A 10,427-nucleotide genomic window follows, 5' to 3' on the forward strand; every position below is an offset into this window, starting at 1 on the left:
AGCTTGTATTGGCAACACAGAGTGGCGACAACTCCATCAAAATCTTAACACGATCGACGTGATCTAATGCTATTGGCGCAAGATAGCCAAATTCCTGGTACGAAAGTAAACATTCAGCAAGTAAACAGAACCTTTGGTACACGTTTTGTGGTGGACGCTCTTTATTCATCACGCAAATCAAAAAACGAGATGTACAACACATGATAGTGACAGACACTACGCTATCGAACTCGTGCAATTGTATGTTCGCCAATCTTTAATTATTTCCGGCCTGCCCTCGGTCAGTGTCTTGCAAACATTCCAACGATACTGACTAGGGGGGTGTTCGCTATAAATCCAATAAGTTTGGCGACGCCACGGAAACATTGAGTTACCTTATCTACGGATCGCTGTCGTGAGTCAGAGAGACGGTTTATCGATTTCCAATTCGATCTGGAGGAGAGTTGAGAGAGTAGGCTGGAAAATTTTGGATGGATCTGCGGGAATTGCTAGTATCACTGCAGCCGGATGGCGCCGCCACCAGGACACTCTCCTTGAGATTTCACCTCCCACTCCGACTTATGCTCGCAATTGTAGGTCTCCAGGGCGCACATGTTGCCGAACGTCTGGGGCTTCTCGGCGCCCTCCTTGGGTCCAGCGCAGATCGGCGAGTAGTGGTAGCCGCAAGCCTTCAGGCACTCATTGAAGTTCGTCTTCTGAGCTGGAGCGGCAACGGTCACGGCCGCAAACAGAGCCACTATAAAACGGAAGAGGAAGAATGTGAAAAATCCCGCGCAATTTCTCAGCCTCCACAACTCTCACGTCACAATCTTTTGCAAATCATGCGACGAAAAAACAATAATGATGAGCCTGGGAAGATGAGATCACAGAAAATTGCCTTTCACGCATACCTAGAGCGAAACACCACAGGTACTTCATGGTCGATCCTCACTGCTGTCGCTTGGGATTTACAATGGGCTAAGCTCGCTGTATGGATTGCCTTTTTATTTACTGTCAATCCCCGCGAGTTTACCCATTGTCGCGTGCAAATTGAATCACTTGAGAGTAATTCGCGCCCACAGACAAACAAAGGTGAATACACAAGTGATAGTTTTAGAGGTGAAATATATTAAAATGTGTCCAAGAGAGTCCTCACACGAGTGTGTACAAAACACTTTTTGTTCACAATTTTGATGATTGCTTGACTCACCAAATTACTGTCCAAACAATACAACACCGATTTTTTTTCTTGCTCACGCGTTCTCGTGAGCAAGAAAGCGAAATTTATTTACCTCCAATATTTACATTTCGCGAACATGGATTTTGACTCAATTTCCCACCGAAAAAAAACTGTATTTTCCGCATTTAGAAGCAATTAGGTGACTAGAATAGCGTTTTTGCGTCTGAATTGCGAATGAGCAATGGAAAGCGAGATGCGCTTAGTGTTTAGAAACTCCCAGAATTGTTGTCTTTCTCGCTGAATGTTTTGCTACATTCATATGATGGTGTGGAATTGAAAATTAGTGTTTTTGTTTACACTGCACTTATCAGTGATATCATGAAAATGAAGATATCACAACTATACAATGGTAAAACGCTATATTATCCATTGAATTTGCTCTATTGAATCTGGCGAAAAAAAAATCTATTATTTATTAATGAAATTTAGCGGTTTTAACACTTTTTGAAAATCATTTCATTCCACAACTCACTGAATTTTCATTACTACTGTCCGTGCAATAAATTCCATCATTTCATGCTAGTGAAAAAGTATCTGTCCTTCGAAAGATGACTGGTATATCATCTGTGAACACATTAATAATTAATGACGACAAAATTCTGTAATTATTTTTTCTTGATTTTAATTCAGAAATAGATGATCAGGAAGCTTAGTTTTCATGGTGAAATAGCAATAAATATGCGTCTGCTTTCATTTTTATTCATTGTAATCAAGCAGAGGATACTCAAGAATATCTACGAGATGATGAATCCAACGTATGAAGCCTTTCTCAAGTTTATTTTTATAAACGATGATTTTTGATCAGAAAATGTAACACGTAAAGTTAATCGTTATCGCTTTACTGAAACTCCATATCATTTTCTCGAAAATTTCACCAATGTGCAAAAGTTATAAAGATAAGCTGTAATATGGTAAGATTGATAAAGTGGATTAGAGGAGTATAAATAGCAAATTGGGAAAAAAGTTATGGCAGTAAGGAGAGTCACCAATTTAGTCACACTTTTACTCATCGCGAATGGGCAGTGGATCCAGCGCTAGTCCCAACAGAAACATGACGACATCATTCTCTGGCCAGTTGGCGTGTCCTGTGGAGTTTGGGCAGATTTTTCTGATATTTGGCAAGACGACACGCACTGCCGAGCGACTGGATGTGAATTTGGCCGCCGACAAGCGCCATGCTGAGGTTCCGCTGCATCTCTCCGTGCGATTTCGCGAAAATGCGGTGGTGAGGAACAGCAAGACAGGCCCCTCTTTTGGGCTGGAGGACAAGACGCCGGGATTCAATAATGTGAGGAATCCCCTGATCGCCGGACAGGAGTTCCAGGTGTACATTCTCGTGGGTGTGGATCGCTTCCATATTGCGCTGAATGATCAACCCTTCACGGAATTTATGTTCCGCACGGGTTTGAATAGGATTTCAGTGCTACAAGTGTTGCAGGATGTGGAGTACATCCGACAGGTGGACCATCGGAAGGCATATCCTTCACCTTATCCACCCGTACAGACGCGATCTTCCTGGTTTACCTTCTCCAATGACTTACCCGTGACCTACAAAGCGGGTCATGTGGTCGTCGTGACTGGGACCGCCCTGGGAAATCAACAGGGACACTTCGCGATCCGCTTCCTGGTCGGACACACGGAGAAGCAAGCACTCCACTTTAATGTACGCTTCTCTCAAAGAGAAGTGGCGAGAAATCACACAGTCAACAGCCGAATGGAGTGAGTGTCTCGAAATCTGGGAATTAATGTACATATAAGACATATAATTTAAATCAATTGCTCATTTTATTCTACAGATTCAATCCAAATGACGAAGAACGAGGCGGAGGATTTCCATTCCAGTTCAATCGCACCTTCAAGATCGCATTTGGCTTTGGTGAACGTGGCTTCAGGATCGCCGTAAATGGGACATTCTTCTGTGAGTTTGCTTACAGAGGACAGTGGAATACATACACTGGGATTAAGTGTTCAGAGCATGATGGGTTGGCTCTCAACATCACTGAGGTTGATCATGTGCTTCACGACAAATCTCTGAGGAACTTTGAACAATTGTCCCGCCCTTAGAAGCAACGGAAGTGCTCCAGAAACTAGTAAGGTCTTGACTTTTCAGAGAAATTGAAGGAAAATAATAAATTTAATGATACAATACTTGATTTTCACTTGCATCGGACAAAGCGACGGCTGAAAATTTTGGAAAAATCCTTTGAAAAATCAGAATTTCATCTAACATTTCTAAGGGTGCAAAATTTTCGCATTGCGCAGCCCCTTGAATGAAAGCTCGTCGAAAAAAGAGAAAGTCGTCCAATTCGAAATTGACATGTCACCCAACTTTTCGAACTTCAGCGTCGTCACAACAAAAATATCCAAAATTCCTGTCTATTTTGTTTTGCGACGGTCTAATTATAAAAATGCGCTTATAAATAAGTACGTGGAGATTCAGTGAATTTTCTCGTGTGATTATCCGTCGTCTACTTAATTGGCTTGTCCTGAAAAATTGATTTACTCCCAGAGAGTGAAATCTAACCTTTATTTCTTGATTTTTATTTTGCGTTTTTTACCCACTTGTGCCGAAAAATAGTGGTCCTTGAGCTGTGTAGCCGTAGAAATGACATCCAGGAAGCGAAGCGGATCTGGATCGAAGCGCCCCAAGGAGAAAGTGGTGTACATCTATGAGTTAATATTTCGGGGTGAAGATCCGGCAAACAGCAACAGCAATCCAGAGTTCTGGAATGAATTCTTTCTGCTGCAGCCGAATGTAGAGAGCCTGGAGGCGGAATTGCTGAAGCAAACAAATGAACAACTAATGGCGATTAGAGGAAACATCAATGAACTCTTCACGAGATGCATAGACATCCTCAGTTCAGGTACATGCTCTGGATAGTTTCCATCTGTCTGGGAATTCACTTTGACTTCTCTTGCAGATCATCCCAAGAGAGTGTATAACTCCCTGCAGACCCTCTGCGCTCTGATCTATGCGATCTTCAAAAAGTCCTCCTCGGGAACTGAGTCCGGCTTCGACATCATCAACACGATGGTGGGCTTCTCTGAGGCGGAGGAGAAGATGAAGAAGCTCGTCCATCACTGCAACGAGTTCCTGGTCAGTGATACCGAAGACTGCCCACGTGACATGTGCCTGAAGCTGCTGCTTGTCCTGGTCACGGGCACAGACAATGTGAGCCAAAATGTACTGTTGGAGTACATTATGATCAACAGCATCTTCGAGTCTTTCGTGCGCATCCTCAGTGATCCACCACTGCGAGCCCTCCACGGGCATGACATCGTCATTCTGCTGACGCTCCTTGTGAACTACAGAAAATACGAGGCCCCGAATCCTTACATCGTGCAGCTTTCCATATTGGCTGACGAATTGGCACTGAATGGATATGGACAAGTGATTTCCTCCTCCCTCATCGAGTTTTGCCGGCAGTATACGCAGAATCTCGCGGAGGCTCAGTCATCGTCGTGGTTCTCGTCACTGTCCAACATTGTGGGCAACATGTTCGTGTCGGACGAAGGCTGTGATAAAGTGCAACAGATCCGAGCGAATAACGCCCTCCTGCTGGCACTGTACGAGGCCGTGCACCTCAATCGGAACTTCATCCCAACACTGGCGCACAGTCAGGCGGAGTCGTCGGCACCACCGTCGCCCAGCAACACCCTCAACGCTAGTCAGCCGGTGCCCGATCTCGCCACGGCGCCTATTATCGATGTCACGCAGTTCCCCACGAATCTCCTCGTGGCGGTCTTTCAGTACTGCTCCATTGTGATGCAAGACCACAAGAATGAGTCCTCCACGATCAATCTGAAGCTCTGCTTCCTCATTCTCACGTGCATCGCCGAAGATCAGTACGCCAACTCAATGATGCACGACGTCAATCTCACGTTCAAAGTCCTCATCCATCGAGCACAGATGAGACACCGAAAACTACCTGGGGAACGTGTATCAAAGTCACAGCCACTGGCGGCCACACTGCTGGACCTACTGGTGGAGTTCATTGTGTCGCATCTCATGAAGAAGTTTCCCATGGAGCTGTACCTGGTGTGTGTTGGCATTATCCATCGCATTTTGTGTTACCAGAAGCGCTGTCGCGTGAGACTTGTGTATCCGTGGAAGGAATTGTGGTCAGCACTGATTGGACTGCTGAAGTTTCTCGTTGGACAGGAGCAGAATCTGGTGAAGAAGTGCAACATCTTCCATCTGGCCATCCAGATTGTCAACATCTTCAATCTCTTCATCACATACGGTGACACCTTCCTCGCCACCACAAATAGCTACGATGAGCTTTACTATGAGCTCAATCGCGAAGAGAAAGTCTTCAGTGAAATTCATGCAATGGGTGAGTTTGGAAAACTTTCATTTTAGATTAAATATTTAATGTTCTGAATTCTTGTAAATTGTATTTATAGTAAATCCAGGAATGATGATGAATAGGTTTGAAGAAGCTAAGCTTTCTTGAGAGATAAGAAAACTTGAAATGAAGTCTTATCATAAGGAAAAATTATATTTGTTCAAGATAATAACCAAAATTTACTTAAACATATGCACCTTAATGTGATATTTAGAACGATAAAAGACTCTTATTTTCAGTACTGAGATACACCACAATACCTGATTGCGAGTACAAGGACGATGTGCTGAAGCTTCTGCAGTCCTTGGTGAACATCTTGGCGATTATCAAACATTTTCAGATCAAGATCAAAGAGTGGCTCGACTCACAGAACATCTCCACACCCAGTGAAGATCAGATTCTTGAGGTGGTGCGCAAGAACTACGATCTAACACTGAAGCTGCAAGATTCACTGGATCAGTACGAAAGATATGCCGAGAAGCCCAAACACGCTGCCTTCTTCACATCGATGGTGCGTGAGGTGGTCACGGACACGCGGAAGAACATCTATTATGCCATCAAGGAGGCCCACGCGGCTCCGCAGGCAAACTACTACTTGAGTCCCCAATAGAAGGGGCGCCCATGTATCTTAACCTCCAGTTTTCTCCTCCAATTCCACACAATTTGTACAGCTGTAGAGAGTTTTTAAGAATGGAATATAACTCGGGAATATCAATCGCATGAAGTTTTTTTTTCTCTTTCTCTTTAGTCTCATTTACAAATTAATTTATCCATTTTTCTTTTTTGCAATAAATAAATCGCCCTCTATTGGCCTCCCACGTCACGGGTGCATCCCGCTGTAGACACTCTCTCCCTATGCGAAAAAAAAGTTGTTGGTAGTGACGGAATGGATTCTAACGTGTGGGGGATTCAAAAAATCGATCTTCAGCATCCTCCTGGTCAATGTACAAATCAAAGAATGTAGTCACGCACCGCAAAAGGTCCGGGGAAACGGTTGGTAAAACGAGCCCTGATCACAAGAACTAAGAAATTGTGCTGGAACTTCTCCGTGGACAGTCGCGAACTTACAGCTCGCCATGCGGAGGCTCAGACTTCTCCCCATCATCCACGGGCACTTCAGGCTCCTCAATTTGCGGTCCATCCTCATCCTTGCCCGTCTGTTCCTCCTCAGCAATCACTTCCTCCTCCTCACTCTCCTTTTTCTCCGTCTCGTTACTCTTTGCCTTCTTCTCCTTGAGCTTTGGCTTCCAGATTTTGAGCTTATTCACGAGATACTTCACCTCTCTGTCCAGGAGGGCCATCTTATCCGCAATGGACTTCACCGTGAGCCGAATAGCGTCATTCCGCGCAAGCTTCTTCTGCTCCTGCTCCTCCGCCTGACGCCACTCCGCAGTCTCTCGAATTGCCTTCTCCAACGTTTCAATCTCCACAGCTGTAAAGACATCTTTCTCCGCATTGGCATCCTTCGTGAGGTTCCTGGCACTCTTGAGGAACTTCTCAGCACCATCCAGCATACCCTTGAGTGCCTTAAGCGCCTCCGGACGCTCTGTGTGCTCCCAATGTCTGGCGTAAACGTCATTTGTCAGCTTCTTCAACTCCTTCAATTTCTCTTCATACGTCTTGGCATCGGCATCACTGCCATCCTCGTACAACCAGTCAGATGTTTCAGCACAGGACTTCTGGATCTTCTCAATCTCCTCCGGCAATGCACAACTGGAGTATTCGTTCTGATCCATGCGTTGATTGGCCTCGATGACAAAACTCTCAAGGGCATTTAAAGCGGTCTCCCGGCGAGTTCTCTGTCTTTCCAATTCGTCCAGCGCGTCAATCTTCTTCTTGGACTCCTGATAAAGGTCCTCGGTAAGTGGCTGAGTGAAGAGATAGGTAACATCTGAGGGAATTGCCTGCTTTACAGTCACAATTCTTGGTTTCTCAGTCTTATTTTGTGCTTGAGCTTCTTCATCCTTGGGCTCCGTCTTTTCCTGCGCACTCTCACTGGTCGCGGGAATTTCCTGGGTCTCATTGACAGGCTTCGATTCCTCTGATTGGGTTTCAGAAGTGGTCTCCTCCTTATCAGAGTCTTCTTTCTGGGTCTCCTCCTTTTCGCTCTTTTCACTGGAGAACAGTTTACTGATGGTGCTACCCAGCTTGGACAGAGGACTCTCATCATCCTCCTCAGCTGCCTCCGTCACTGACTTCTCATACACTAACTCCACTCCGGACAAGGCAAAGATTCCTGAGTCATCCATAGCGAAGTGGGCTTTTATTCCCTTGGATTCCACATTTTCCACCAGATGCTCCTTCAGAGTCTCACCAACTTGACTGAGTGCCACGCGTGACAAGTTCAAGGAACCCAAAAAGGGGATTTCTCCCTTATCCAGATGATCCAACTCCGAGTAGTTGACGTCAAATGTGAAGTCTGACGTGTGCTTATTGAATGTGATGACTTTCTTCTGTGGATAAGGATTCATCGGGCCGAAGAGAGTTCTCTTAACTTGCTTCATGCTTCCACTGTCACCTTCGCGCTCAAACACCACCTGAATGGGCAGCACCACGGCGTCTTTCGTCAAGAACTTCTGTACACGGAATCCAGTGGCCAAGTCCGCTGCCCGGTATACCGCCCCCATTGCGGCGGCCTCGTCAGAGTTGAGGTTCTTGCCCAGATCTTGCTTTATAGTATTCTTAAGGATCTCCTGCACCTTAGGCACACGAGTTCCGCCACCAAAGAGAATCACCTGAGTCACCACATCCATGGAGAGCCCTGAAGCCGTAAGAGCGCGGTTGATAACGTGTGGAACACGTTCAAACAGATCCGTACAGAGTCCCTCGAATTGTTCTCTTGTCACTTGCACTTTGAAATCTTGGTCATCAAGGAGGGCCTCAATCTGCGCATAATGGTTTGCATTGGCACTCAGGACATTTTTCACGCGTCCCGCTTCCTTGAACAGTTTTGCCAAGGCACGAGGATTTGTGAAAACATCCGTTTTGGTCTTTTTCATCTTATTGAACTCCCTGGCGAGGTGATCGCGCAGCCTTAATTGCATCTCCAGTCCGCCCAATGTGCGATCGTAGCCAACACCCAGAACAGAGATCACTGGATTCGTCTCCCTTGTGGTCTTGTCTTTCACCAATTGGAAACTCACTACCGCCGCTGAGGTCTTGTAGGCTCCCATATCGTAGAACACATAATACTGAGCCGTTTCGTTGATCTGATTCTTTCGGAAAACACCGTAGTTCAATCCTACGGCCGTGTAGTCGTTCATCAGCTGCAGAACTTTCAAATTAGCCAGACTTGCAGCCGCTATAAGAGCCGCCCTCTCAGCCTGACCAAAGTATCCGGGAGTCACGATGACACACTCTGTGATCTTCTGTTCAGCTGTGGATTCGGCAAATTCCTTCGCCTTCTGCAGCAGTTGTGCCACGAGTTCCTCCACGCTGAATACGTCATCTCCCACTCGAAATACCACGGTATTCCTCTTGGGATCCGCCTCAATTTTATAGTAGGGAAAGCGTTTTCTGTACAGCTCCACCACGGGATTATCAATGCTCTTCCCCAGGAGATCCAGGAAATAGCCGTAGCTGTTCTGTGGGAAGCGCACTCCGATGTTCTGGGCATCTTCACCAAAGATCCGGATGCCATCTCGAAAGGCCACCATTGAGGCTGTTTTCCTCTTGGATTCCTTGTTTAGAGCAATCTCCATTGGCACTCCCGGCGAAACCACAGCCACCTGCAGATGAGCGACAATAAGTCAAACACTCACAACCTATGTAAATACACTTCCTGAAACTCACCTTCATCCACTCACACCCGAAATCCACTGACATCACGGCGGCTCCACTCACCCCATTGGCAGCCAGGATACCCAGCACAATGCAGGCAATTGCACATAATTTCCCATGCAATTTCTGCATTTTTCCTCTGGGAAAATAGAAAGAAATAGGGAAAGTTAGCAGACACTCTAATGTGAGGTTATTTGAAAACATTCCCCAATCAAGGTAAATTCTCGTGTTCTGCTTACAATTCACTCACAATCTAAACTAGAGGTGTGTAGAAAAGTACTTTAGCTTGTGAAGATCGTCCTTACTGGTTATTTGTAGTCGAAAAAGTCTCGGAACAGCAGCTAAACTGCGTGAAAATTTGACTGACGTGGTCCTCGTAGGAGAATTTTGAGAGGCAGCTGGAGAGCTCCGATTGGCCCACGTTGCCGACAGCGCACGTCGAAGACGACGGGTATTTCGAAAGTACACATCCAAAAAATTCACCTCTTTCGACCACTTTGAACGGCATCAACGATTTGTGGTAGCTCAATACACACGTGTCGTATGGCAAAAAATGTCAAATACCTCAAATACGAAGCACTTTAGGTGCAATAATACACGAAAATGCTGAATTTATCGGTAATTAACGTGATTCGATATATTCGAAAGTACTGTAATGCGGTTTGTGTCTATACTAACCGAATTTTAGTACTTGTCGTCGGTAAAACAGGATTTGTGGAAGTTAATGTGTCTTGGATATATCATAGACACACTGTATAAGAGCTTTTTGGGACAGAAAGTTGTTATCAATCAAAAGCTCTGAACACAGTTTGACCGCTGTTGGTCTCTCGTTAGCTATGAAAATCTTTCAAATTTCAGCGAAGAATGACTTTTGCGGGCATCTTTTGCTTCTTCTGTGACCATCCGTGAGTGCGTGGTAATGCGTGTGAGATTTGCATCTTTTCGAGCAACGGGCGCTGGATTCCCATCAGAGTGAGAGAAGAGGCGCGGAAAATGGAAATGATGTGAATTGAATAATATATGATGGTGAGAGAGACAATTACTTTCACTCACCAGGTATTACGTGTGAGTTGAGGAGG

The 10,427-nt window shown here is 45.4% G+C and overlaps 4 protein-coding genes across 7 annotated transcripts; 2 read left to right on the plus strand and 2 right to left on the minus strand.

Annotated features, from left to right (window-relative positions):
- Positions 1-143: 143 nt before the first annotated feature.
- LOC132263654 (vasotab) lies at positions 144-1,015 on the minus strand. Its single transcript, XM_059763543.1, has 2 exons — positions 891-1,015; positions 144-736 (listed from the first exon to the last, which is right to left on the minus strand). Exons 1-2 carry the CDS (start codon positions 916-918, stop codon positions 495-497), a joined length of 270 nt encoding a protein of 89 aa, XP_059619526.1. The 5' UTR covers positions 919-1,015; the 3' UTR covers positions 144-494.
- A 510-nt stretch (positions 1,016-1,525) lies between these two features.
- Positions 1,526-3,327, plus strand: LOC132263762 (uncharacterized). The gene is made up of 2 exons (XM_059763711.1): positions 1,526-2,938; positions 3,016-3,327. Exons 1-2 carry the CDS (start codon positions 2,235-2,237, stop codon positions 3,281-3,283), a joined length of 972 nt encoding a protein of 323 aa, XP_059619694.1. The 5' UTR covers positions 1,526-2,234; the 3' UTR covers positions 3,284-3,327.
- Positions 3,328-3,532: 205 nt separating this feature from the next.
- Positions 3,533-6,288, plus strand: LOC132263623 (armadillo-like helical domain-containing protein 3). 2 transcript variants are annotated; one of them, XM_059763459.1, is made up of 4 exons: positions 3,533-3,643; positions 3,798-4,083; positions 4,141-5,556; positions 5,808-6,288. In XM_059763459.1, the coding sequence occupies exons 2-4, from the start codon at positions 3,825-3,827 to the stop codon at positions 6,176-6,178; spliced, it is 2,046 nt and encodes a 681-aa protein (XP_059619442.1). In that variant the 5' UTR covers positions 3,533-3,643; positions 3,798-3,824; the 3' UTR covers positions 6,179-6,288. The 2 variants fall into 2 exon arrangements, with proteins under 2 accessions (XP_059619442.1, XP_059619441.1); XM_059763458.1 differs by having other exon boundaries at positions 3,548-4,083.
- LOC132263622 (hypoxia up-regulated protein 1) lies at positions 6,280-9,742 on the minus strand. 3 transcript variants are annotated; one of them, XM_059763454.1, is made up of 3 exons: positions 9,599-9,742; positions 9,361-9,487; positions 6,280-9,296 (listed from the first exon to the last, which is right to left on the minus strand). In XM_059763454.1, the coding sequence occupies exons 2-3, from the start codon at positions 9,478-9,480 to the stop codon at positions 6,633-6,635; spliced, it is 2,784 nt and encodes a 927-aa protein (XP_059619437.1). In that variant the 5' UTR covers positions 9,481-9,487; positions 9,599-9,742; the 3' UTR covers positions 6,280-6,632. The 3 variants fall into 3 exon arrangements, with proteins under 3 accessions (XP_059619437.1, XP_059619438.1, XP_059619439.1); XM_059763455.1 differs by having other exon boundaries at positions 9,588-9,742; XM_059763456.1 differs by having other exon boundaries at positions 9,654-9,738.
- Between the last annotated feature and the right edge of the window lie 685 nt (positions 9,743-10,427).

Source organism: Phlebotomus argentipes, unplaced genomic scaffold (genome assembly GCF_947086385.1).
Source record: "Phlebotomus argentipes unplaced genomic scaffold, Phlebotomus argentipes genome assembly contig_39, whole genome shotgun sequence".
Classification (NCBI taxonomy): Eukaryota; Metazoa; Arthropoda; class Insecta; order Diptera; family Psychodidae; genus Phlebotomus; species Phlebotomus argentipes.